The following is a 26,427-nucleotide window of genomic DNA, read 5'->3' as shown; positions in this document are numbered from 1 at the left end:
TTTCGGAGAGAGATAGTAAGAGTGTGAGATTTAAGTCAGGATTGAAAGACATGTTCCACTTGTTTGACCAGTCTGTGATTTTGTCCAGGTCTGCAGAGAGTGAGGAGGCTGTAGACTGCAGATCTGATGGATGAGGAATGGAGCGGCAGAGAGTGGAGTCATCAGCAAAGAGGTAGAGAGGATTTTCAACAGAGTCAGAGAGATCATTGTTGAACACCAGAAAAAGCCCAGGGCCCAGAACACTGCCTTGGGGAACTCCAGCCTGAACAGGAAGGGAAGATGAGAGACACCCATTCAGGGCCACACGTTGACTACGACTAGAGAGGAAGTCCGCAAGCCATGCGTGGAGATTTCCATGGATACCATAGGAGGATACCATGACACCATTTCCATGGATACCATCCTTGGTACACCTGAGCTCCTCACCACATACAAGGCTTTCATCTGCAGCTCAATGGAATACTGTTCTCCCGTCTGGGCTGGTGCTCCTGCCTCACACCCAGCTCGGCTTCACGCTGCTGAAACCAAAGCTTTGGGAATCATTGGAATCTCCCGCGATGAAGCTAAATCCAAGGGCCTTTCACTCACTCACCGAAGGCAGGTTGGTGGTCTTTCTGTCTTCTACCAACACCTCTCCGGCCAGGCTCCCCCATCTCTGTCTGTGCTCTGTCCCCCAAATATTCCTGCAGGTCACACAAGATCTGCCAGCAACCCTCTGATGGTGAAACAGCCAAAATCAAGACTCTCTGCTCACCTTCACGCTTTCATTCCTCTTTTATCCTACCTCTGGAACAAACTTCCTCACTCTCTTCAATCCCACTCCTCCCCTCCAGGTCTTTAAAACAGCTGTTCACCACCATCTCTTATCTTCCCCCATCCAAAACCTTGATCTTTTCTACCCCCGCTAATTCACCCCAGATCCACTTTTTGGAAATACCGACTTCTTTCCTCGAAGTCCTTGCAGTGTCCATGTGTTTTATACCTCCCCCAAACCCCTTCCCCCCCTCCCCCCCCCCCCCTCTTCCCAAGCTCCTGGGGGAAATCAGAAAATAAAGACAGTGGGAGAATCTGAAAAAGAAGATTCACAAGAGAATCTAAAAGAGGGGGTGGGGGGGGGGGGAGGGATGGCCAAATCATTGTAATGACCCTTGTCGAGGTGAAGTGGAATGCTGTAAACATGGCCCAAATCATTGTTTGGTGTACAATGTTTTTGCAGAGACCTTGAAAGTTTAACTACCCAGTCCCACTATTGACACCAATTCCACATGTATTATAACCTCATCAAGCCTCTGTAGAAACTGAATGGCATCTCAAGTATTATTCGGTCGAAAGGCAATTTATATTAAATCATCAATAATCCTCATTAAAGGCAAGCAATAAACCATTAAAAAAAAAAAAAAAAAAAAAAAAAAAAACACCTTTAGAGGCCATTTTTCCCCGCAAGCGGGGGTTGGCCTTTTTCGGGAACTGTGGTTGTTGTTGTTTTTCGGTACCCTTTTTGAAGCAATGTTTTACGGCCGGATGCCCTTCCTGACGCCAACCCTTTTTGCCACCTTTAACGACAAGCAGGGAATTACCAGTGAACTGGTACTCAATTTGCCGACCTCGGAAGGATGACAGGCTGAGTCAACCCCCCTGGCGTTAATTCAGCGATTGACCGGGATTCGAACCCAGGATCCTAGGATCCTTAGCCGGCACCCTAGCCACTAGCCCAACACCAGGGACCATGCAATAAACCATGAACAGGGCAAAAGCACACCATTGGTACCTGTAGCCAGGAGAGTTTCCCAAACCGGGATATGGTTAAACCTTTAGCAGCCACACCGACCACCTGCTCTCCCATGATGTGATGTATCTGCATTGCCAAGCACAAGGACACAAATGCAGCATCACCGTTCATGCAATTCGTCAGAATGATGTCATGGTATTTATAAGTAATTGCTCTGCACTTCAACGTTTACAATACTCCACGTACAGCAGAAGAAAACTTATCTTGTAAATTGTTGATCAGCTCATAGGGCAAATGCTCTGTGGATGGATCTTCTGAAATAAAAAACCAGAAACCATCACGTTCTGACCAGTCCAATGTAGCTGAATTAATGGTGCCAGAAGATCGATAAACATCTGACAGTAACAAGGACTAAAGGCAGAACCAACTTCCACACGAGTCAATTGCAGGATAGACACATTGATGTTACTCGCACGAAGATACTGTTGAGGATTTGGGAACTGTGTGTGTAACTTGCTGTAAAATATACCCTTTTTTGTGCTGTAAATATTCCTTGTAAATACCTCCAATTGTAAAGGTCAAAGGTCGTCCTTAGTTAAGCCATCGCACACACGTAGCCAATTATAAGATTCCCTCAGTAGTTATGTCCTTAGTAAATGTCAGTATAAGGCTCTGTGGTCCACTAATTAATTGCGTTGCATCAATTAAATAAGATAGATCCCCTTTCAATTGCCAGCCTTCATTGCCAACTGCACTGGGCGGTTTTCTGCATTTGCCGCCATTGCCATGTGCTGTACCTCGGAGAAGAAAGGCGTGTCTCCACCTCGTCATCGGAGGGTGGAGCCAGGAGAGCCCTTGCCGACCAACCAAACACCAGGGGTTTGGCTTGAGAGGGCGGAGAGAGAGCGATCGGGGAGGTTCGCGAAGGTTCGAGGGTGTGGCCTATATAACCAGTCACGCAACGCCCCCACCGGAGATGAGAGGGATGTGTCAGATGCGGCAGAGACGGGAGCTTGAACCATCGAGGCTTGAACCACCGGAGCTTGAAACATCGCAGCTTGAACCATCGCAGCTTGAACCACCGCAGCTTTGAGCTTTAACGGCGGCTGCTCACCTCGAGCACACACGAACCGGACCCGCATCCTGTCCGCCCTGAGATCCCACATCATCTGTCCAGCCATCCACCTCCTGCCAGTCGTTCCTGCCTTCATCCCCCGTGTAAGTCTGATTGTCGTCCGTCTTTTATGTTGTCCTGGGGTCTAAGTAAGATTGTATAGAATAAGCTAGTATTTGCACTGTCTTCCTCTTCTTCTTCTTCCAGTTACTTTCGTTATCTTGCCTTCTCCTTGGTTCTTTTTGATTGTGTACAATAATAATAATTAGTAATAAATCCCTGTTCTTCCTACCTTGTCTTCTTTTTCACATTCGGTCGCTTTAGAGGTTTCCAAATTGAGTGTACGTGGCGCGATTCGGCCAACGAATATGAATCGGGTTTAGCCCCTTTGATAAACGGCTCACGCCGCAGTTCGCTTCGCTCGGCGCAACCAGTCTATTACGCTGCGGCCGTGAGCGGGGGGGGGTGTTTCCTTGCATACCTGGAGGCGCTGGTATTTAGGTCGTAGGACGGTTGGGCCTAATACCCTACCCAGCGCTGAACGGGCGTGACGTCATACCCTCGGGACCACGTCGGTCAGTCATAGACGAGGGGATTAATCCCCCCTCGATAAGGGGGCAAGAGGCCGACGTTGGGTTCCGTAACAATTGGTGTCAGGAGTGGGATTCGGACCCGAAGCGCGCTTAACGTGCTCAAATTACGAGCGGCCAAAAATTTAGTTTTATATCCAAATTTGAAATCGCGCCATGGATGATCAAGGCGGCCGGATGCCGGTGGGGGAATTAGAAGAGGGGTTAGAAGCGACCCAGGACCCCCAGGGAAATGTATATGGAGGAGAGGGAGGAGGAGAGCAATGAAGATGTGGTTGTGGGGGTATCAGGTGCGCAAGATGGCGCCTCACGCACGTGGTTTCAGACGCACAAAATGGCGGCTCGCACGAGCGCGCGGTAGCCGCGCCCGCTGCGCAAATAGGGGGAATTGATGTGCGGGACCTCATGGCGCAGATTAATGCAGCCATACTAATGGGGAATATAGGATTGGAAAACAGAATGGGGGAGCGACTAGGAAATCAAATCGGGGGGCTAGAAGCCAAATTTGAGGGTTTAGACAATAAATTTGAGGGTTTAGACAATAAATTTGAGGGTTTAGACAATAAATTTGAGGGTTTAGACAATAAATTTGAGGGGTTAGACAACGGGATGAAAGGGGTGAAGAATGGGTTAACGGGGTTAGAACAAACAATGGAAGGCAAATTGAGGGAAATAGGGTAGCAATCCGCCCGGGAAATTAAACAAATGGGAGATCAAATAGAGGAGGTGAAAATCGGGTTGGAAACTAAATTGGATGCCCAGAGGAATGATTTGGAGCAGATGAGGGCAGCCTCTACCAAGGAGATGGGAGAAATGGGAGAGGAGATCAGACGAGGTGTGGGCGAAGAGGTCGCGGAGGTACGCGAGGAGGTAAAGCGAGGTGAGGAGCGTATGGAGAAAGAGGTGAGAAATAGTACGGCTAGGTTACAGGGGGGCATAGAGGATCTGACGAGGGGAGTAGAGCAGCTGACGGTGGGACAAAAGGAATTAGTGGATCAAGTGGAAAAGAACACTGCGATAATGGTGGGGTTAAATGCGACACAGAAGGAGATAAAAGAGGGACTTATAGCGACGAAGAGGGAATGTCAGATGGTACATGAGGGGTTGACAAAGAGGTTGGACGAGGTGACAGAAGCAATGGAGACAAAAGAACAGGAGGTGAGGACGCACATAGAAACGATTAAGGTGGCCTTAGAGGACGAAATTGAGGGGGTGCACCGGGAAATGAAAGAGGTGAAGCAAAAATTAGAGGATGTGGAAGAGGGGGTGGGTGAAATTAAGAAAAGACGGAGGGAAACTAAGAGGGATATAAAGGAGGAGGTGATGGAATATGTACAAGGTCTGTGCTCAAATCATGATGATGTGCTTACTAACCAAATAACGAGTTTGCAGGTGGCGGAGGAGGAGCGGAGACGAGGTGCCAAGGTGAGTGGCGATATACTCGGAAATGTATATGGTGTGAGGGGAGATTCAGTTGGCTTGGGTGTTGGTGTAGACCCGGGTGTTCGTGAGAGGCCGCTGGTAAGGTGTGCGACAGGTACAGAGTGTGAAGGAGGAGGTGTGCGAGGATGTCCGACTATGGGGTGTGTGAGGAAAAAGTGCGCGCCGAGGAGTGAGTGTGCTGTCGAGAGTGAGTTGGTCGTGGCGCGTGTGCAGGGGGGCACATGGAAGCGCGTGATGGGGAGTGTTACAGGGGATGTAACGAAAGAGTGCACACCTGTGATGAGTGTTACGGAGGACGTAATGGGAGAGTGTGCACAAGAGGATGCACGAGAAAGGTGTGTAACGGACGGGTGCATGCTTCTAGAGTGCGCTGTCGAGAGTAAGGGTGAATGCGCGACCGAGTGTGGTGGTGAGAGTAGTGAGAGTGACACGGAGCACGAGTTGGTTGTGGCAGGTGAGAGAGAATGTACACCTGGAATGGAAGGATGCACACCTGGAATGGTCGAGCGCGTGTGGGAATGCACACTTGAGTTGGTAGTGAGGCACGTGATTGGGTGTGCGGAGGAGAGCACACCCGTGGTTGTCACAGAGGATGTGAACGAGGAGTGGGCACGAAGAGGTGTGTTGATGAGGTGTACGAACGACGAGTGTGTGCCAAGGTGTGCGGTGGTCAGGTGTGTGACGAAGTCTATGAGTGTACGTGGGGGATGTGTAAGAGAAGGTGCAATTACAGAGAGCATGGAGACAGCTGGATGTGTGAGCAAGGAACGGAACGCGGGGTGTGAGCATGCAAGTGGAGCATCGACGTTAAACGGGATAGCGGTTAGATCGACTTGTAGCCGAAGCGAGCCCTCGGTTCGTGCCGGGCTTCGTGTGCAGCGGGAACCAGCGGGGATCGTAACCACGGCGGATTCGAAGGAACCGCCGTACGGGATCCACGCCGGGCCTCGCTCTAGATGGTCGCGTCCGTGCTCCGCGAGGCGGAGCGGGCGGCCCGGTCGGAAGGGTCGTCACGGCAACCCCTTGTGGTTGAGGCATTCCGGCAGGGCGAGATCGGGCCATCGGACGGCTCCGTGCCGAGATGGTGCGTGGAATCTCGGCCCGAGTAAACCTCCTTCCCTGCACCGAATGCCGGACGGACCCAACCGCCGGCAACGAACCACCCGCATTCATTGCTCGGCTTTGCGAAGCCGAGCTTTGGAAATGAATTGGCGCACCGAGAGGCTCAAGTGAGTAGACATGTGAGGGTGGTAGCAGTAGCAAATTGGAAAAGCAAAATTTGTGATTGGCAAAAAAAAAAAAATTTGATTGGCAACTGATTGGTAGAGTGATTGGCAAATTTTTGATTGACTGGAATTGGATGAGCAAAATTGATAGTAGAAGATGCCCAATGTGGTGGGATGGCAAATCCACTGTCCCTCACATACGGGACACATGAGCAATAGCTATGGGGTTTATGGCAGTGTAAGCTCGCCGAGGGAGAGTTTGGATAATGTATAGGGACCTAGAGATTGACCATAGGTAACTGGAGATTTAAGTAGCAATATTGGACAGGTAGTGGGGACATAGAGAGGGTAGTTGGATTATAATGATGAGGGAGCGCAATAATATAAGGGGCGACGGGGAAGCGCGAGTTTTAGCAGGGCACCAGGTAGATCAGATGATGCCGTGTGTTTGAGAATTGGAAGTGTATGGAGCAGTGCATGAGGAACAATTGTGGTTGTGCATTGTGTTACATGGTCCTCCCGGTGACTACCTGGTCTCGGTGACCCCCGGACCGTGAGAGGAACTCCGCCAGAAAGATTTATTATGTATGCGCTTTCGTAACGCAATCAATATGAATTCCAACCAAGAAAAAACCCCACACCAAGGATCCGGAATAATCAATGATATATTCCCCGAGCAATCAACCATCAACAATCCACAATCAACAATCAATCCCCGAGATGATTAAGATGGCCATCTTACATACGTGTGTCCCCTTTCCCCACTCCCGACCCCTTGGGTACTCACGACCCCTTTGGTCTCTGTCCATCACAATGTCTCTGGGCCCCTCCTGACCAAGATGATGGTCGGCTTCGCCGCACACGGGCGGTTGAACGAACCCCGGGCGGACGTGCTTCCACCGGGCATGTACCGTACCGGGAACCACGGCTGCAGCACACCCCTCCTGGCCAAGCAAAGCGGGCAAAGCAAGCGCCGCTTGCAACGCGCGCGAGGCCCCAAAGTGCGACCCGTACGCGTCCTTGTAGACGGTGCGGTGAACTGTGCCGGACGCTGGGTCCGTGCACGGACCCACGGCAACTTGACGTGTCAAAAGGGTAGTTACACGTCCCGGTAACTCCTCTCGCCAGACGGGCTTGGGAACGCAGCTTTTCCACGCTGCTCAATATCGATCCCCACTCTCGTCGGAGCTGGGCGAGGAAGAAAAAGAATCGTCGCTTCTCCCGGACCTCGTGTCTTTTCTTCTTCCGTTTCCGGTCTCCTTTTTCCCAGAAGGGCTCCTGACCCTTTAATCACAACAACCCTAAATCGACTACACATTGATAAGCAAAGACCTGAATAGTAATTCACATACATTCACATGAATATGTAACAATTGTATGGAATGATTGAAGAAGCCTGGGAGGAAGGAGGGTGCAAGTGCCACCAGGTGTGTGATTGCACAGGTGTGCAAGTGAACAGGTGTATGAGTGAGTAATGGTGATTGAGTGTTGTGTTGAGCAAATGGTCCTGGAGGAAGGAGGGTGCAGGAGGCACCAGGTGTGATGGCACAAGTGTGCAAATACAGGTGTATGGAGAATGGTTGTATGGAATACATGGAGTATGGAATATATGGAGTATGGAATGGATGGTGTGGAGGGAGTATGGTGGAAACTATGGAGTGGAGTGGATGGTGCGAAGGTGTGTATGGGGAGGATAGACCCCATCACGAATACCTGGGGAGGGTAGTTTAAGAGTTAGGTAGAGGGAGTAGGTAAATTGTGGTTGGATATTGGCATCTGTGGTGCGTGGTGGAAGAATGGTGTTTGAATGGGTGCATTAGTGTCATGGAAATGGCTGGGCGTGTGGCCTGTTAGTGTGTGTTCTTGAATGGGCACTCCGCCACTGTTAGGATGTCGGCCAGGTGAGGCCGCAGGTGGGCTCTGGGAGCCGGTAGAGTTGTTGTGGATGGGGCCCGAGGATCCGGAGGACGGACCCGGGTAGCCCAATGCCAGAGAGGGCACCGAGTGGGGTAAGCGCCAAGGAGGGCCTTCCCCAATTAGATAGGTTAGGTTAAGGAGCAGGTAAGCTCGGAGGCAACTACAGTGGTGGAGGTGTGCAGGTGGGTAGACCTGCTGGGAGAGCCACACGACCCAGTCCTGAAATTGTGCAAAGGCACAGGGAGTTGAACCGGGGGAGTGAGACCCCAAATTGATGAAGCACAAGAGTTTGGTCAATGGGAATTTGGTTCTTAAAACCGCAATAGAGTAAGATTGCCAATGGATTGGCAGGGAAAGACCCCGGGTAGTGTAAAGTGTGTTAATGTCATTTAGAAGGTAGACAGGATTGGAATCTCCTTGCACCATCTGCATCCACTCACCTGAGGTGACAAAGCTCCACACCATGCCATGGTTTGTTGGTTATATTGTTTTTGTGCAAATGTTTGGATTGCGGGACGCATCATGACGTGGGTGTGACATTGTGCTGATGTTCCATCTCTCCCTCCTTATGAGGATTGATGATGAATTGATGATGGCAAATTTTGGTCAGAGGGATTGTGGTGACGAATTTGGTATATTGGAGATATGGGGAAGACGTGACGGTAGTGACGAATTTGTAAATGTGTAGGTTTTTGTAAATACGGGGAGGGGCAAGGGGGGGTAGTGTAGGTCACATGTGGGGGGCGTACGGTAGGGACGAGCTTTCTCACTTCGCTCTCCGTACGCACCTCATTCTGCATTACCTTGTTTGATGTGTACCCTTGCGCCCTGACCCATTACTCACCTGTCTTCTGTTCCCCTGTCTCCCACCCGAGGACTGTGCTCTCTGGGCACTGAGAGGAGCGTGCGGGGAGGTCGCTTCCGTGAACCCGAACCCCCGCAACCAGCATGCTTGCATTGATGCACCACTTATGGACCGCCGTTCTGCGGCCAAGCACCACTTTATGGACCCCACATTTTGGGGCCTGGCACCTCTGCTGGGGACCGGCCATGGTGGCCAGGTAATCTCACTTGCGGCCCAGGGTAAAAGTGGCACCTATGCCAGACAGGTGGACCACCCTTAGTTGGCCCCTGTGGCCCTAAATAAAAAGTGGATGCGTTGGTGCCCTTTTATTTCCAAATAGGCCGCAAGTAGAGAAAACATCAGGAAGAACATCGGCCCAGCAGAGAAGAGGAAGACCACCACCAGTTGTTTTTTTTTGTGTATCATTATTATGAACTGGTGACTGTTGCACCAAATGGTGCTTTTGGTGTGGTTTTGGTGATTGTTGTTTTGGTGTTTATTGGTGCTGGTGCGTCGATGCAATGCATGCTGTCTCCTCCCCTCCCAACAGGAATTTATTTTTGTTTCCCTGAAAGAAAAATCACAGGTCCTGGGTTGCGTTTTGTAAATAGTCAAAATAATGTCACTGCAAATAATGCTCCCCCACCGTTCATGTTTAGTTTGAAAATAATTCCGCAATTCGGTTAGCTGTGGGTGTGAAACTGTTAGGCAGGGTGCAACGCAATTAGCGGGACATATTTATTTGTGTTTTAAAATTGTCGCACTCAGGGTCAGGTTAATTGTAGAGGATTACTACACCTGCGTGTCACACTAAAGTTAAAGTTTTCGGGCCGGGCCGTCCCGTAAGGAAGGAGGGTGCAGTGTTGAGGATTTGGGAACTGTGTGTGTAACTTGCTGTAAAATATACCCTTTTGTGTGCTGTAAATATTCCTTGTAAATACCTCCAATTGTAAAGGTCAAAGGTCGTCCTTAGTTAAGCCATCGCACACACGTAGCCAATCATAAGATTCCCTCAGTAGTTATGTCCTTAGTAAATGTCAGTATAAGGCTCTCTGGTCCACTAATTCATTGCGTTGCATCAATTAAATAAGATAGATCCCCTTTCAATTGCCAGCCTTCATTGCCAACTGCATTGGGCGGTTTTCTGAATTTGCCGCCATTGCCATGTGCTGTACCTCGGAGCAGAAAGGTGTGTCTCCACCTCGTCATTGGAGGGTGGAGCCAGGAGAGCCCTTGCCGACCAACCAAACACCAGGGGTTTGGCTTGAGAGGGCGGAGAGAGAGCGATCGGGGAGGTTCGCGAAGGTTCGAGGGTTTGGCCTATATAACCCGTCACGCAACGCCCCCACCGGAGATGAGAGGGATGCGTCAGATGCGGCAGAGACAGGAGCTTGAACCATCGCAGCTTGAACCATCGCGGCTTGAACCACCGGAGCTTGAACCATCGCAGCTTTGAGCTTTAACGGCGGCTGCTCACCTCGAGCACACACGAACCGGACCCGCATCCTGCCCGCCCTGAGATCCCACCTCATCCGTCCAGCCATCCACCTCCTGCCAGTCGTTCCTGCCTTCATCCCCCGTGTAAGTCTGATTGTCGTCCGTCTTTTATGTTGTCCTGGGGTCTAAGTAAGATTGTATAGAATAAGCTAGTATTTGCACTGTGTCTTCCTCTTCTTCTTCTTCCAGTTACTTTCGTTATCTTGCCTTCTCCTTGGTTCTTTTTGATTGTGTACAATAATAATAATTAGTAATAAATCCCTGTTCTTCCTACCTTGTCTTCTTTTTCACATTCGGTCGCTTTAGAGGTTTCCAAATTGAGTGTACATGGCGCGATTTGGCCAACGAATATGAATCGGGTTTAGCCCCTATGATAAACGGCTCACGCCGCAGTTCGCTTCGCTCGGCGCAACCAGTCTATTACGCTGCGGCCGTGAGCGGGGGGGGGGGTGTTTCCTTGCGTACCGGGAGGCGCTGGTATTTAGGTCATAGGACGGTTGGGCCTAATACCCTACCCAGCGCTGACCGGGCGTGACGTCACACCCTCGGGACCACGTCGGTCAGTCATAGACGAGGGGATTAATCCCCCCTCGATAAGGGGGAAAGAGGCCGACGTTGGGTTCCGTAACAATACACAATCTCGTACGAAGAATGAGCACAGAAGAATATGCGTGCACACACACCCAGGTTTGTGTTTTTACATAAGAGTAAGCAAAGATAAAGGCACATAAAGAATTGCAGGTGCTGCCGTGAACATCTATTACGTACGAACCAAGACAGAATAGTGAACAAATCAGAAATTAGGTCTACGTTCAATGGCGCACAAGCTTGGTTGGCAAATTCCGTGGATAACTGGCAATGCCCATCGAGGAAAATACCCATAAATAGTAGTTTGTAATTCAGTACACTGGCAAGGAAAGCAGGTACCACGTCATGCGATACAACTTGGCATCAACTGACACCCTTCACTTCCCACTAGACGGTGTAAATTAGCTCATTGGTTTGTGCTGTACCCAGACCGAGTTAGCAAACTCAAACTCGGCGAGTTGTGCTTCCGAGCAGAGTACGAGTCAAGCCGGGTTTGGCTGTCAACTTGGAAATGAACTGGGATATTTTCCTGTCACATGGAATGAAGTAATTGCAGTACTTTGCAAATGTGCGGTAGATTATGAATCGGATGTCCATCGAATTGTCATGTTGTTTCTCTTTGCGATTTTCAAAGCAAAATGTTACCGTAATCAGTACACGACACGGCAAAATATACAGTGCCTTCATAAGTGTTCACGCCACTTGATTTTTTTTCACATTTTGTTGTTACAGCCTGAATTTAAAATGGATTAAATTGAGATTTTTTGTCAATGATCCACATATAATACCCCATTATATGTCAAAGTTGAATTATTTTTCAAATCGTGCATCCAATTTCCTTTGATCATCCTTAAGATGTCTCAACAACTAGATTGGAGTGCACCTGTAGCCAACTCACTTGACTGGACATGATTTAGAAAGAAAGACACCTTTCTATATAAGGTCCCACAGTTGACAGTGCATGTCAGAGCAGAAATTCTGCCATGAAATCCAAGGAACTGTCCGTAGAACTCCGAGATAGAATTGTGAGGAGCCATAGATCTGGGAAAGGGTACAAAACAATTTCTAGTGTGTTGAAAGATCCAAACAGCACAGTGAGCTCCATCATTAGGAGATGGAAAGAATATGGAACAACCCAGACTCTTCCGAGAGCTGGCCGTCCGACCAAACTGGGCAACCAGGCAAGAATGATCTTGGTGAGGGAGGTGAGCAAGAACCAAATGACCTCTCTGACAGAAGTACAGAGTTGCTTGACTGAGACAGGAGAAGCAGCTGGAAGGATAAGTCTCATGCAATGCTTCACAAATCTAGGCTTTATGGGAAAGTGGCCAGACAGAAGCCACTCCTGAGAAAAAGGCATGTGACAGCACACATGTAGTTTGCAAAAAGACATGTGAAAGACTGAGAGCATGAGGCAAAATATTCTGTGGTCTGACGAGATGAAAATTGAACTCTTTGGCCTGAATGCAAAGCGCAGAAGCAGAAGATGTTTGGCAGAAGCCAAACACAGCTCATCACCCATCAAACACCATCCTTACCGTGAAGCAAGGTAGTGGCAGAATCATGCTATGGGGATGCTTTTTAGCAGCAGGGACTGTAAGACAAATAAGCATAGAGGGAACAATAAATGGAGCCAAATACAGGCAAATCCTTGAGCAGAACCTGCTACAGAGTGCAAAATACCTTGTACTGCAGTGAAGATTTATGTTCCAACAGGACAATGGCCCCAATAATACAGCCAAAGCAACACTGGAATGGCTTCAGAACAAGAACATGAAAGCCCTTGAGTGGCCCAGCCAAAGTTCAGACTTGAATCCCATTTAAAATCTGTGGAAAGACTTGAAGATTGATTTTCACTGACACTCCCCATCCAACTTGACAGAGCTTGATCAAATCTGCAAGGAAGAATTGGAGAAAGAAAAAAAAAAACACCTTTAGAGGCCATTTTTCCCCGCAAAGCGGGGGTTGGCCTTTTTCGGGAACCGTGGTTGTTGTCGTTTTTCGGTCCCCTATTATAAGAAATACCCCATTATATGTCAAAGTTGAATTATTTTTCAAATCGTGCATCCAATTTCCTTTGATCATCCTTAAGATGTCTCAACAACTAGATTGGAGTGCACCTGTAGCCAACTCACTTGACTGGACATGATTTAGAAAGAAAGACACCTTTCTATATAAGGTCCCACAGTTGACAGTGCATGTCAGAGCAGAAATTCTGCCATGAAATCCAAGGAACTGTCCGTAGAACTCCGAGATAGAATTATAGAAGATAGAAGGAGATAGAAGATAGAAGGAGAAGGAGATAGAACGAGATAGGAGAAATACCTCAAATCCAGATATGCAAAGCTGATACAGAAATACCCAAGAAGAATCAAAGATATAATCACTGCCAAAGGCACTTCTACTAAGTACTGACTCAGGGGGCTGAATACTTGTGTAAATTAGATATTTCTGTATTTTATTTTAAATAAATTTGTAAAAACTTCTACAAACATGTTTTCACTTTGTCATTATGGGGTATTTTGTGTAAAATCGTAACAACTTTTTTTAAATTAAATCCATTTTAAATTCAGGCTGTAACACAATAAAATGTGAAAATGTCAAGGGGTGTGAATACTTTCTGAAGGCAATGCAGATCACATTTAGATTTGATTAGTCAATGTGAGTCACGCTTCATTAGAATAAGATTTGAAAAACAATAGCAAGCAGCAGGCCTGCAGAGATAACAAGCAAGTCTTAGCTACATTTTCATGTCGTTGAGTGTAATGAACTTCATCGTTGACAGATGACAGGTTTAATCAAAAGACAGCATGTTATATTTCACAAACATATTGCATGTCTATCTGCGAGTGTCACTGAGGAGTTTTCAAAATGAAGTGAAACACACAGAAAATGATATTTTACAACACGTAGTAATTGTTGCGATTTGTATTGTTGGTGTGCTCCTTTCGTCTTCTTTTATATTTTTTCTATTGCTTCGAGAAATATTACTGTATGCAATCGTGTGTGATCCATCCGTGTCCTTCTAAAGAGTTCCTGCTTTGGTAGAATAAATTAATGTTTCATTTGAACCGCTGCGTGAAGAAACCATTTGCGCTTCTTCTTCTTCTTCAAATCTGCACAGAGGCTTTTAAAACAAGCAAGTTTGTGATTTAAAAAACCAAAAAAACCAAAACCACCTTTAGAGGCCATTTTTCCCCGCAAGCGGGGGTTGGCCTTTTTCAGGAACCATGGTTGTTGTTGTTTTTTGGTCCCCTTTTTGAAGCAATGTTTTACGGCCGGATGCCCTTCCTGACGCCAACCCTTTTTGCCGCCTTTAACGACAAGCAGGGAATTACCAGTGAACTAGTACTCAATTTGCCGACCTCAGAAAGATGACAGGCTGAGTCAACCCCCCTGGCGTTAATTCAGCGATTGACCGGGATTCGAACCCAGGATCCTAGGATCCTAAGCCGGCACCCTAGCCGCTAGCCCAACACCAGGGATTTGTGATTAAACAAACAAATTTCTGTTCCAAGTAAATCGATTATTACTTTTTCAACGGTACCATTTGTATTATTCTACAACAGTAGAAACCCTTCAGAATGAAGTGTGATGGAGAAACTCAGCTCATTTTACACATAGATTATAGGATGAAAGGACATCGTTGTGTTATGATGTGAGTAGTGCTGTGGCTAGCTGTACTAGTCAACGCAGCTTAGATTGAGGCCATGCATCCCCATGCAATCAATTTGCATCCGCTTGATTCACGCTCTTCCACGAACCTCGATCACATAAATAATTTTTTATAAATAAATACCTCGTATATTTGCATATTTATCCAAGTTCCAAGCCAATCTGGGACCCGGTAATTTTACCAGATCCGAACAGAGTTTTTTTTTCCTACCGAGTTCCAGCACTATAATTGGCTGAAGTCCGGACCAATGTATGATTACAACCAAACATGCACCACAGTGCCATCTAGTGTACAATTATGTGAAAACAAATATTAATAAAAATCCTTCTGACCTGATCACGTCTTATGTTACAAGATCTAAAATGAACCGGCAATGAGTGCAATAAAAGGACTTATTTACAAAGCAAAGAGAAAACAAACTGGAAACGTCTCACATCATATCTGTTTGGACAACACAACCGAGATGAAACCATCAAGCAATCAATGTGTTCAAAGTTCCAATGATTTAAAGCAGGAGCGTTTCCGGCGTACGACCTTTCACTGCAGCGACACCAGTTCCAATGCACGGCACGTCCACCGTCATAGTTTGATTTTCTGCACTGCAAAAGGAGGCACCAAAATTACACACACGGCAAATTTACGGGTCTACCCCAACATCCTGAAGCATTTGAGGCATGTGAGAGTTATGTGTTAGAAATGGGAGAGTATGGAGAACATAATAACTACCATTCTGACAATATGGAGAGCTTCCGAACATCACTCATTCAAATATGCAAAGAGAATCACAATGTCACGGGCCTACCGACGTCCATTCCACATTTAATAGCTAGAAAATACAACATGACTTTACCAATACCTAAAGTAGAGAGAAAGAGGAATAAGTCACAATGTACCAACAACATTAACAACTAGATGGTATTCATAGAATACTTACCCTGTGCATCTAACTTATTGCGAGCCAACTCTTCTGTTTTTGAACATTGTTTTTTCTTTGATCCAATATGGCTGCCAGACCACGTGAGCGATGACATCATAAATTTATATTCTCTAATATAATTGTTGCATAGATCACGCCCAATACATTTCAAACTGATCAGACTAAGCATTGTCCATGTCGAATTATGACATCATAATTAAGGCACCAATGACATTCCCCATGTTAACACAACATTTCACAACAACACAACACAGTTAACAACACCTATTCCCCATGTGGAGTTCTTTACATTGAGCCATGTTTCAATTTTTTCCAAGCAGCAGTTTTGGAGATATAGAGGTGCAACATTTTTCGGTTTTTCCAAGATAGTGCCTGTACCACATGATGTATGACGTCATGATTATCATTAAAATATTCTAAAGGAGGAGGCACTCCTATGGTGAAAATTTCGTGTCCATAAGAGCAACAGCTGCTGAAAAAAAAATCATAATGATCGGATGTATAAGTGTTGTATTTGTCGAATTATGACGTCATAACGAAGGCACCGATGACATCATTAACATATCTCATTCCCCATGGTGAGTACTTGGCAATGAGCCATGTTTCGATTTTTTCCATTGAGTGGTTTGGGAGATATAGAGGTGTAACGTTTTTCCAAGATGACGTCCGTACCACGTGACCTATGAGGTCATAATTATAAATAAAAAAGTTATACAGGCGGAGGCGCTTCTCTGGTAAAATTTCGTATCAATCGGACCAACAGTTGCCAAGAAAATGAATTTTTAAAATGCAGACACGTACGATACATGGCACACGGCACACGGCCGGCACACGTACGCACCTGAATGCTTAACCCTGCTTTTCGCTTCGCAAGCGCAGGGTAATGAAAAGCAACGGTTCATATTCTTATTTTAAAAAAAAAAAAATACAGGAGAAGCCATTTAATCATCTTTGAGCAGGTAATATCTGCTCCAGCTCAGGGATGCACGGTAAACAACTGCACAATGTGCAAACTATTACAGGTGAATATTTTATAAGTATCAGAGAAACCATAACACAAATAAAATATAGTAAAGCAACATATAATAGCAGGGAAAGGCTCTAGTTTCACAAGCCATGTAAGAAGCCAAGCCATCTAAGTCATTGCACTCACACGTCCTCGGTTGTTTGAGATTCTGCAGGGTGCTGAGATTTTGTCTTGTCCAGAATCCTAACTGAGCATAACAAATGAATGCAATAAGTAAGGAAGGTGTAGCATGTGAAGTGTTCTCATTGACTGAACAATAAAATAATATTTATTACTGTTCTGGAGGCAGCAAGATATCACAATTGGTGGTGAACGCTCAAGGCAGTGAGGTATGTTTTACGGCAGACTATGCAAAGCGAGCTGTACGACTAGTGTACAAGTTACAAGGTCCCTTTGGGTCAAACAGGGTTTATCGGCATTCCCCTTCAGGCTGAACCATACCCACCCCAAATATTACATGCATTCTAATCCTCTTGAATATGGGATCCACTTTTAATCAACAATACTTTCAAAAGTCTTGCAAACACCAGTTCTGGTAACCATTCAATTCCATCCACCACTCTGATAGGCCTATAAATTATCACGAGGCATCCAGAGCAAAACCCTCGATCATTATTAGTTGAAGTCAGATGCAGTTCCAGTCAAATGTAATCAATAACATCACCAGCAGGCGTGTGCAACATTATGTGTATTGCGTACTCACTGAACGAGATGTCCTTTCCAGGGAACATAAGCATGCCCAGTGACTTTTTGCCATAGGCAACATCAATCACTGCAAAGGAACACACAGAGCGATGTAAACACAGATGAAGGTGGCACAGCCTGGCATATTGAAAGGGTTCACCGTTCAATAACGGCGGCCGTATCTGCACATTGACAAACTTGTACACCTGCCGCACGTGGCACGCGTGCGCGAATGCTGGCAGATCGATGGTGGGTTGGATGGACGGAACATTCGCTGGCAACCTTTACAAAGGACAATTACACGGAATTGTTGACAGAGGCAAGGTGATCGACAAGTAGACCGGGCCAATTTGTTTATGTCGCAAACCTGTTTAAATTGAGTTCCGTTTTCGGAACGCCACAAACATTTGTACAATGTGGTTGTACGCAAACTCACTCGAGGTGAAACGTGCGGGCGTCAATAGGTTGTTAAACAGGACAAAGCATTTCTTTATCCTGGTTGTAAAAGCTTTCTCAGAAGCACAAAACAAAAGAATGTATTTGCACCGATCACCAAAACAAGCTTCAAATCCCAGTACGTGTCTGTGTTGCCATAATTAATTTAAAATGCCCATTTCTCTTCACTGGTTACTATTTTAGAGCAAACCTCTTCCATGTGTGTATATATATATATATATATGTTATTTTATTTCTGTATATATTTCTGTATATGAAAACATATTTCTGTATATGTTATTATTTTATTCTTTTATTTATTTGTTTTTTGGTTTTTTGGTATACTCGATTCAGGCTCGTATAAGAGCTGACACATAGAACATATAATAAAGGGAGCAGGAGAAGAGAGCGGGAGAGAGGGAAGTATAACAACAGTAGGGAACAGGGGACATCTGTGGAAGAGAGAGGGCTAAGGTGTAGTACACAGGAAAAACAAGATGGACACTAATGGGGCTTTCAGGAAAGAAAACAGGGAATGTGAAGGAGGTGCATTTGGGGTGGATTGATTGGGTAGAAAAGTTCAAGGTTTTGAATGGGAGAAGATAAGAGATGGTGGTGAACAGCTGTTTCGAAACCTGCAGGGTGAAGTGGGATTGAAGAGAGTGTGGGAGTTTGTTCCAGAGCTGGGATAAAGAGGAATGAAAGAGTGAAGGTGAGTGGAGAATCTTGATTGAGGCAGTTTCACCAGAAGAGAATTTCTGGCAGACCTTGTGCATCCTGCAAGAATACTTAGGGGACAGTACAGACAGACCAGGGGGTGCAAGGCCGGAAGAGCAGTCGGTAGAATATAGAAAGACTGCCAAACTGCCTACGGTGAGCGAGTGATAGGCCCTCAGAATCAGCTTCATCACGGGAGATACCAATGATTTTGAAAGCTTTGGTTTCTACAGCATGAAGAGAGCTGGGTGTGAGGCAGGAGCACCAACCCAGAGGGGAGAGCAGTATTCCATCAAGCTGCGGATGAAAGCTTTGCATGTGGTGATGAGCTTAGAAATGCCCAGAAAGGACTTCGCAAGACAGAGTATGCCCAGTTGGTGACTAGATTTGGAGGCCATCTTGGAAATGTGGTTTTCCCAGGAAAGATCATGGCAGATAGAGAGACTCAAAAGCTTGAGTGACATAACTTCTTCGAGAGGATTGTTGAGAAAGCAAATGGGAGGGTTTTGCAGACAGTCTTTTTGGAGAGACGAGGTAAGAGTGGGAAATTTGTCAGAATTGAAAGACATGTTCCATGTGTTTGACCGGTTTGTGATTTTTCCAGGTCTGCAGAGAGTGAAGAGGCTGCTACCTGCCAATCTGAGGGATGAGAGATGGAGCGGCAGACGGTGGAGTCGTTAGCAAAAAGATAATGAGGATTTTTCATGGAGTCAGAGAGATCATTAATGAAGATTAGAAAAAGCACTGGGTCCAGAACACTGCCTTGAAGAACTCCAGCCTGACAGGAAGAGATGAGAGGATTCCATGTAGAACCACACATTGACTACGACAAGAGAGCAAGTCAGCGAGTCATTAAATGAGATATTTCTGTACATAATTTTTAATTACTTTGTAAAATTAATAAATAGATAAATACATTTTGACATTGTGGGGTATTATGTGCAGATCAGTGACAAATTGTGACAAAGTGTGACAGAAAATCTCAATTTAATCCACTAGTACACCCGCAGACTCCGGGAGGGCAGGAAAGGTCATTCCTCCTTGGGGTATATAGATTACAGTCCATCTATGGTCAGGTCTCAAGAACATTGGGTTTGTTCATTTACCAAGTTTGTTGTGGAGAGATCGCCAAGTGGTTTAAGCATTTGAGCAAGCACTCCATTCAAAACCATTAAGGAATGGCTGGCTTGGCAAGCGCAAGCTAGCTGCTTGGTAAATTAGCACACCCCGGTCTTCCTCCCTTTCAGTTTCATATCAAACAGCAGGAGCAAGTTTCAAAAGTTCGCTACGAAAAATGCCACGCTAGAGGCAGAAAGGGCCATGTTATTAACCCAACATTTGTGGGCTATATGGAGTACAGTAGATCTTCGCTAAGTTCTGTGAGTAAATCTTGCTTCATGGATGTTTTGATTCCTCCAAATTTCTTCATTTAGTGTTATAAAGAGCATTAGCGACTGTTTAAAAAGCCAACCATGCGTGTTTGTGGTGTATAATATTTTTACTTCCTGTAGAAGCTGTTGCTCACACGGAAACGCCATTATAACTATAAGCTATTTATACACGTCATCACTGCAGGAAAAATGCCTTGGGGAAGTGGGACATTATTAGTATAAATATTGTTTTATAATAACTAACAATATGCGATTATCATTAATTTTGTTATTAAAAGCGTATTTGGAAAACGCCACGATAAATCTTCTTCTTTGGAAAAATGCCAAGATAAAGCTAGCTTAATATGGCTATACACCTCAACAGGAAACCCATTGACGGCAATGGCGAGGAAAACCCGCTCGGGGGAGAAAACCCCCTTGGGGAGGAGGGCAAATGAATGCGCTACAACCTTCATTATGTAACCCTTGGTCATCCTGTCAAGTTTGGTTGAGATTGGATAAGTAAGGACGGAATGTATCGGCGTCAAAAATTAATCAGACAGAGACACAAGTGGCATATTTCAGTACGATTTAAAATTCAGACTGCAACAACAAAATGTGACAAAAGTCAAGGGGTATGTACACTTTCTGAAGGCACTGTATTTCAAACACGGTGACTAAAATTTCCCATATTCATTAATGGAACATTTGAGTAGGCCATGGATATTGCCATGTTTTAAAGAAACCTTGTTCTGCATTTGATCCACCACGTGGTTTGCCCCGTGATTTTTAATCATTTTACATAATTAATTAATCTGTTTTAGGGGGAGTGTAACCCGGGTTCGTGTGATAGGAACCCGGGTCACACGAACCCGGGTTACACTCCCCCTAAAATAGATTAATTATGTAAAATGATTAAAAATCATGGGGCAACCCGGGTTACCGCGTGGTGGATCATTTGTTGAACTAGCAAACCCGCTAACTACAAGAGGGACAGAAAGGGTCATTCCTCTTTGGGGTACATAGATTACAGTCGATCTAAGGTCTGGTCTCAAGAACATTGGGTGTGTGATCATTTACCAAGTTTGTTGTGGAGAGATAGTCAAGTGGTTTAAGCATTCGAGCAAGCACTCCATTCAAAACCGTTAAGGAACGGCTGGCTTGGCAAGCGCTAGCTAGCTGCTTGGTAAATGAGCACACCCCGGGCTTCCTCCCTTTCAGTTTCGTGTTAAACAGAAGGAGCGAGTTTTAAAAGTTCACGACGAAAAACGCCATGTCAGCACCAGGAAGGGTCATGTTATTAACCCAGCACTTATGGGGTACCTAGAGTACAGTAGATCTTCGCTCAGTTCTGTAAGTAAAACTTACCTCACGCATGTCGGGATTCCTCCAAATTTACTCATTTAGTGTTAAACAGCATTAGCCACTGTTTAAAAAGCTAATCATACGTGTTTGTGGTTCATAATATTCATTCCTGTTCATTACTTCTGGTGGATGCCGTTGCTCCCACGAAAACGCCATGATAAGCTATTTATATACGTTGATTCCCCGGAAAAACCCCTTGGGGAGGTCGGATATTATTGCTATTAATATTGTTTTGTAATAACATTAATATTACGCTATTATCGTTAGTTTTGTTATTCAAAGCGGCCTTGGAAAAACGCCACGATAAAGCTAACTTAATATGGCTATACACCTCAACGTGCAACCCATTGACGGCAATGGTGGGGGGAAAAAAAACCCTTGGGGTGGGGGGCAAGAGAATGCGCTTCAACCTTCATTGTGTAACCCTTGGTCATCCTGTCAAGTGTGGTTGAGATTGGATAAGTAACGACAGAATGTATTGGCGTCGAAAATTCATCAGACACAAATGGCGTATTTTAGTATGACATATTAGGCGGTGTATAAATAATTTTTGTATGAGTTTATTTATTCACTATTAATTCGCAAAGAAACCGAATTAAAGTTGAGTTCCAATCCCTCCCCCCTTTACAGTTTAATAATCGATTTCTCTCCAATCGACTCCAATCGCGATGTTTCCGTATCATTTCCACAAATGCACCTGCTTGGTTCGCGCCAACGATAAATTTCACGACTCCAATCATTACAAAATGGTGACCGACGACTTTATTTTAACGTGAGTCGATCTTTAGGGGGTTAAATCAATAAATATATTTTACGTTTATTCACGTTTATTCTCATTCAGAGCATATTATATCAATGAGAATAAAACACAAAATGCACTTTTAACAGAAGGAATAGGCCTAATCAAGCACCATGGGAAAAAGGTCACAATTTTTATACAAACCTAGAGAAATATTCCAATTACCAAGATCGATTAATCAACGACCTCATTCCCAAGAACCTCCATTTCCCAGCTCTTCTATGAGTATGAGCCTCGACCGTAGAGACAAAAATAAAACGATGTCGTGCGTCGTCCGTACGTACCGTTCTCCAAGCACAACACTCCGCTTAGTAAATCGACGAATCGAACGATTCCATCGAAGCAGACATCGTGAGCCACGATTCGGACTCGTTTATTCACAAACTCCGCAATCACATCAGCGTTTTCCATGTTCAACACTGCGCAACTGACCGCAGTCACGTGTGCACGACCCACAATGCATCAGTGCGCCGTGAGTTCCGGTCCGTCAGGGTTGAATTATTATTATTTTATTTTTTTTACGACTGCGTTTCCAATCAAGTAACAAATAATTACAAACTATAACGGCATACCGACCTCGGTCGGGTCTGGATTCGGACCTGAACCAAAATTATTCAATTATTCGTGGTCACGCACCAAACCAATCCACCAAGTTTTGTCCGAATCCGTCCATAACTTTTTCAGATATCGTGATAATTATATATCGGTTTTCCCGATCAAGAGTCAATGGTGAAGAAGGTTCACCTAAAATTCTCTGATCCGGATCCGGATTCGGATCTTTACTGAAATTTAATCCCTTCTTCCTTCTCACACACCCAACCTGTGGTGAAGAACCTGTGGTGAATGGTGAAGAAGGTTCCTCCGAATCCGTCCACAACTTTTTGAGATATCCTGTCCACAAACAGACAGACAAGGGTGAAAACGTAACCTCCATCCACCCTTGGTGGCGGAGGTAATTTTAAAAATTCTCATATCCAGATCCGTATCCGGATCTTCACCAAAATCGAATAATTCGTCATTCCAACACACCCAATGTGTCCACCAAGTTTCGTCCGAATCTGTCCACAACTTTTTGAAATATGATGGTATACATCGATTTTGGTCCCATCTACATGGTGAAGAATCATTATAAAGACTAGAACAATGCGACTGTGTCGCCAATATGCCTCCGCATAGTCCCACAACAGGTAGATGCCATCACTCTGCATATGTATGGGTAGGGGATCACGTTTGTGACGTTTCGTGTAGATTGGATAAGGTTTGTTTTTCTATCCAAGATGGCTGCCATACCACGTGACATATGACATCATCATTTTCAAACTATATGCAACAGTGCTGTTCGATTATATTTGTACAATTTTGCATCGATAAGGTGAGCGGTTTCAGAGATCTAATTTTTTAATTATTTGCTTTTAATCCAAGATGGCTGCCATACCACGTGACCTATGACATCACAATTATCATAAAAACATTCTGCATGGGTGTCACTCCTTCCCTGAACGTTTTGTTTCAATCGGATATATGGGTTTTTTTTTGTTTTTGTTTTTTTTTTTTTGTATACAAGATCGAGGCTCGTGAAAGAGCGAACATTAATCACACAGAAAGACAAACAGACACACAAAACAAATAACATCGGGAGCGGTAGACAAGATGGGGAGAGAGGGGGAAGGACACAAACACAACATTTGAGAGCAGGGACCGAGAGACATGGAGACATCGAGAGAACTGTGGGAGGGAGAGGGCTTTGGGGGGATGCATGGGAAGGGGGGGGGGGGGTGGGAGAGGTATAAAACATATGGACACTGCCAAGACTTCCAGGAAAGAAGTTGGAATTTCAAACAAGGTGGATCTGGGGTGAATTAGTGGGGGTAGAAAAGATCAAGGATTTGGATGGGGGAAGATAAGAGATGGTGGTGAACAGCTGTTTTGAAGACCTGGAGGGAGGAGTGTGATTGAAGTGAGTGTGGGAGTTTGTTCTAGAGGCGGGAGAAAAGAGGAATGAAAGAGTGAAGGTGAGCAGAGAGCCGAGATTTCGGCAGTTTAACCATCAGAGGGTGGCTGGCAGATCTTGTGCGACCTGTAGGAATATTTGGGGGACAGAGCACAGAGAGAGCTGGGGGAGCAAGGCCGGAGAGGAGTCGGTAGAAGACAGAAAGACCACCTACCTGCCTGCGGTGAGTGAGTGAAAGGCCCTCAGAGATAGCTTCATCGCGGGAGATTCCAATGATTCTGAAAGCTTTGGATTCAACAGCGTGAAGCCGAGCCAGGTGTGAGGCAGGAGCACCAGCCCATAGGGGAGAACAGTATTCCATTGAGCTGCGGATGAAAGCCTTGTATGTGGTGAGGAGCTCAGGTGTGCCTAGGAAGGACTTCGCACGACGGAGGATGCCCAGTCGGCGACTGGCTTTGGAGGCCAGCTTGGAAATGTGGTTTTCCCAAGAAAGATCATGGCAGATGGTGAGACCCAAAAGCTTGAGCGACAGAACTTCTTGGAGAGGATTGTTGAGAAAGTAGATGGGAGGGTTGTCCAGTCGATCTTTTCGGAGAGACATAGTAAGAGTGTGAGATTTGTCAGGATTGAAAGACATGTTCCACATGTTTGACCAGTCTGTGATTTTGTCCAGGTCTTCAGAGAGTGAGGAGGCTGCAGACTGCCGATCTGAGGGAAGAGGAATGGAGCGGCAGAGAGTGGAGTCATCAGCAAAGAGATACAGAGGATTTTCCAGAGAGTCGGAGAGATCATTGATAAAGACCAGAAAAAGCACAGGGCCCAGCACACTGCCTTGGGGAACTCCAGCCTGAACGGGAAGGGGAGATGAGAGAAATCCATTCAGGGCCACACATTGACTACGACCAGAGAGGAAGTCCGCAAGCCATGCATGGAGATTTCCATGGATACCATAGGAGGAGAGTTTGGTGAGCAGAGCTGGGTGCCAGACCGTATCGAAGGCACGTGATATGTCAAGGGAGACAGCTCTGATTTCCTGTTTGGCATTGAGGACCTCCATCCATTGTTGAGACAGCAGAAGCAGCATGTCCAGAGTAGAGTGACCTGGTCTGAAACCAAATTGATGATCAGAGATCAAGCCATTGGAGAAGAGGAAAGATTTCATATCCGAAGCAATGATGGATTCCATGACTTTGCTGATAATTGGGAGCAGGCTGATTGGTCTGTAGTTGCAAGGATCTGTTTTTGCACCTTTTTTGTGTAAAGCGGTAATGTTTGCTGATTTCCAGGATGCTGGCAGATGACCTTGAGCAAAGGATAGGGTGAAAAGAACAGAGAGAGGGTGAGATAGAGCGGCAGAGCAGGATTTTAGGACCCGTGGGCTGATGCCATCTGGTCCAGTTGCAGAATCAGAGTCGAGGTTTTGGTTGCTGCAAAAAACGAGGTTTAGCCCATACGGACTGACACGAACAACCCGAAAACATCATGCCTCCGGTGACTTTGTTGACGGAAACATAATTAAAATATTCTAGTATTCAGATTCGGATATTCACCAAAATCGGATTTATAAAATAAACTGAAATATCGATGAAATTGTCGGGGGGAATGCACTGGGTTGTTTTCCAAGAAAGCCACTGATCTGCTGTTGACATCAATGGAGAAAGCCAATCTTTTGGGGGAAACAATATGACCACCAGTGCACTTCCAGTGGCTTCAGAACTGCGCGGCCAATTAACGTTAGGTACCCGATCCAGTTAGTATAAGGGATCAGTAACTCTCACGGACTAATTAAAGCATATCTTACTATAATTCAGCAAATGTCCGTCTGTCCGTCTGTCTGTCCGTCCGTTCCCAGGTACCGCAAAAACGGCTGAAACGATCACAGCAAAATTTTGGGGAGGTAATCCTGGGATCCCCTGGAGTAAAATAGGCTATATTGTTTTTCCAATTTTCCAATTTTTCCAATTTTCCAGTTTTTCCAAACACGATGGAATAATATTTCCCGATATGAACAGTGATGTGGCTTTTATTGAAATTCTACAAATACTGTTTAGATTTTGATGAGAATTATGAACCTGCCGCGAATGCGGAAGTGGACAGATTACGGCAATGCGCGGGTTTGATAATATCCCAATACAACCGTCATTCAATCGTAATGTTAAATCGTTAAACGTTAATCGTGGTAATCGTTTTGTTAAAGTATCAATTGATGAGTGGAACTGAGTGAATACAATTACGATTTTGAATTCGTAATTGTGTTCACCCACCCGTACGGAACTTCACATCAGGATTTAAATATTTGTTTATGTCAGGAATGTTGTTAAAACTTTATTTTTTATATTAATGTTATTTAATTTGTGATTGGAGTTATGCTGTTTGGAATGAAGAAAGAGATATCAAGTTCAAGTGAATGATGGAATGCCGTGATGATTTCTACTTTCTAAACGTGAAATTCACAGATCGCCATATGCAGATTCGCCATCGACTGGGTTGGAACAAAAGGGTACGTTTGTTTGCGAAC

At 45.4% G+C, this 26,427-nt stretch overlaps 1 protein-coding gene across 1 annotated transcript; it reads right to left on the bottom strand.

The window, feature by feature from the left end:
* Window positions 1–1,957: 1,957 nt before the first annotated feature.
* Window positions 1,958–22,375, bottom strand: LOC137437208 (uncharacterized). The gene is made up of 5 exons (XM_068131574.2): window positions 22,243–22,375; window positions 17,292–17,360; window positions 16,715–16,775; window positions 15,159–15,223; window positions 1,958–2,043 (listed from the first exon to the last, which is right to left on the bottom strand). The coding sequence occupies exons 1-5, from the start codon at window positions 22,367–22,369 to the stop codon at window positions 1,958–1,960; spliced, it is 408 nt and encodes a 135-aa protein (XP_067987675.2). The 5' UTR covers window positions 22,370–22,375.
* Window positions 22,376–26,427: the final 4,052 nt, after the last annotated feature.

The sequence above is a fragment of the Myxine glutinosa genome, chromosome 12 (genome assembly GCF_964187855.1).
Source record: "Myxine glutinosa chromosome 12, kmMyxGlut1.1, whole genome shotgun sequence".
In the NCBI taxonomy this organism is placed as follows: Eukaryota; Metazoa; Chordata; class Myxini; order Myxiniformes; family Myxinidae; genus Myxine; species Myxine glutinosa.
Note: the sequence above shows the minus strand (reverse complement) of the source record. Positions and strands in the feature narration are given on the sequence as shown.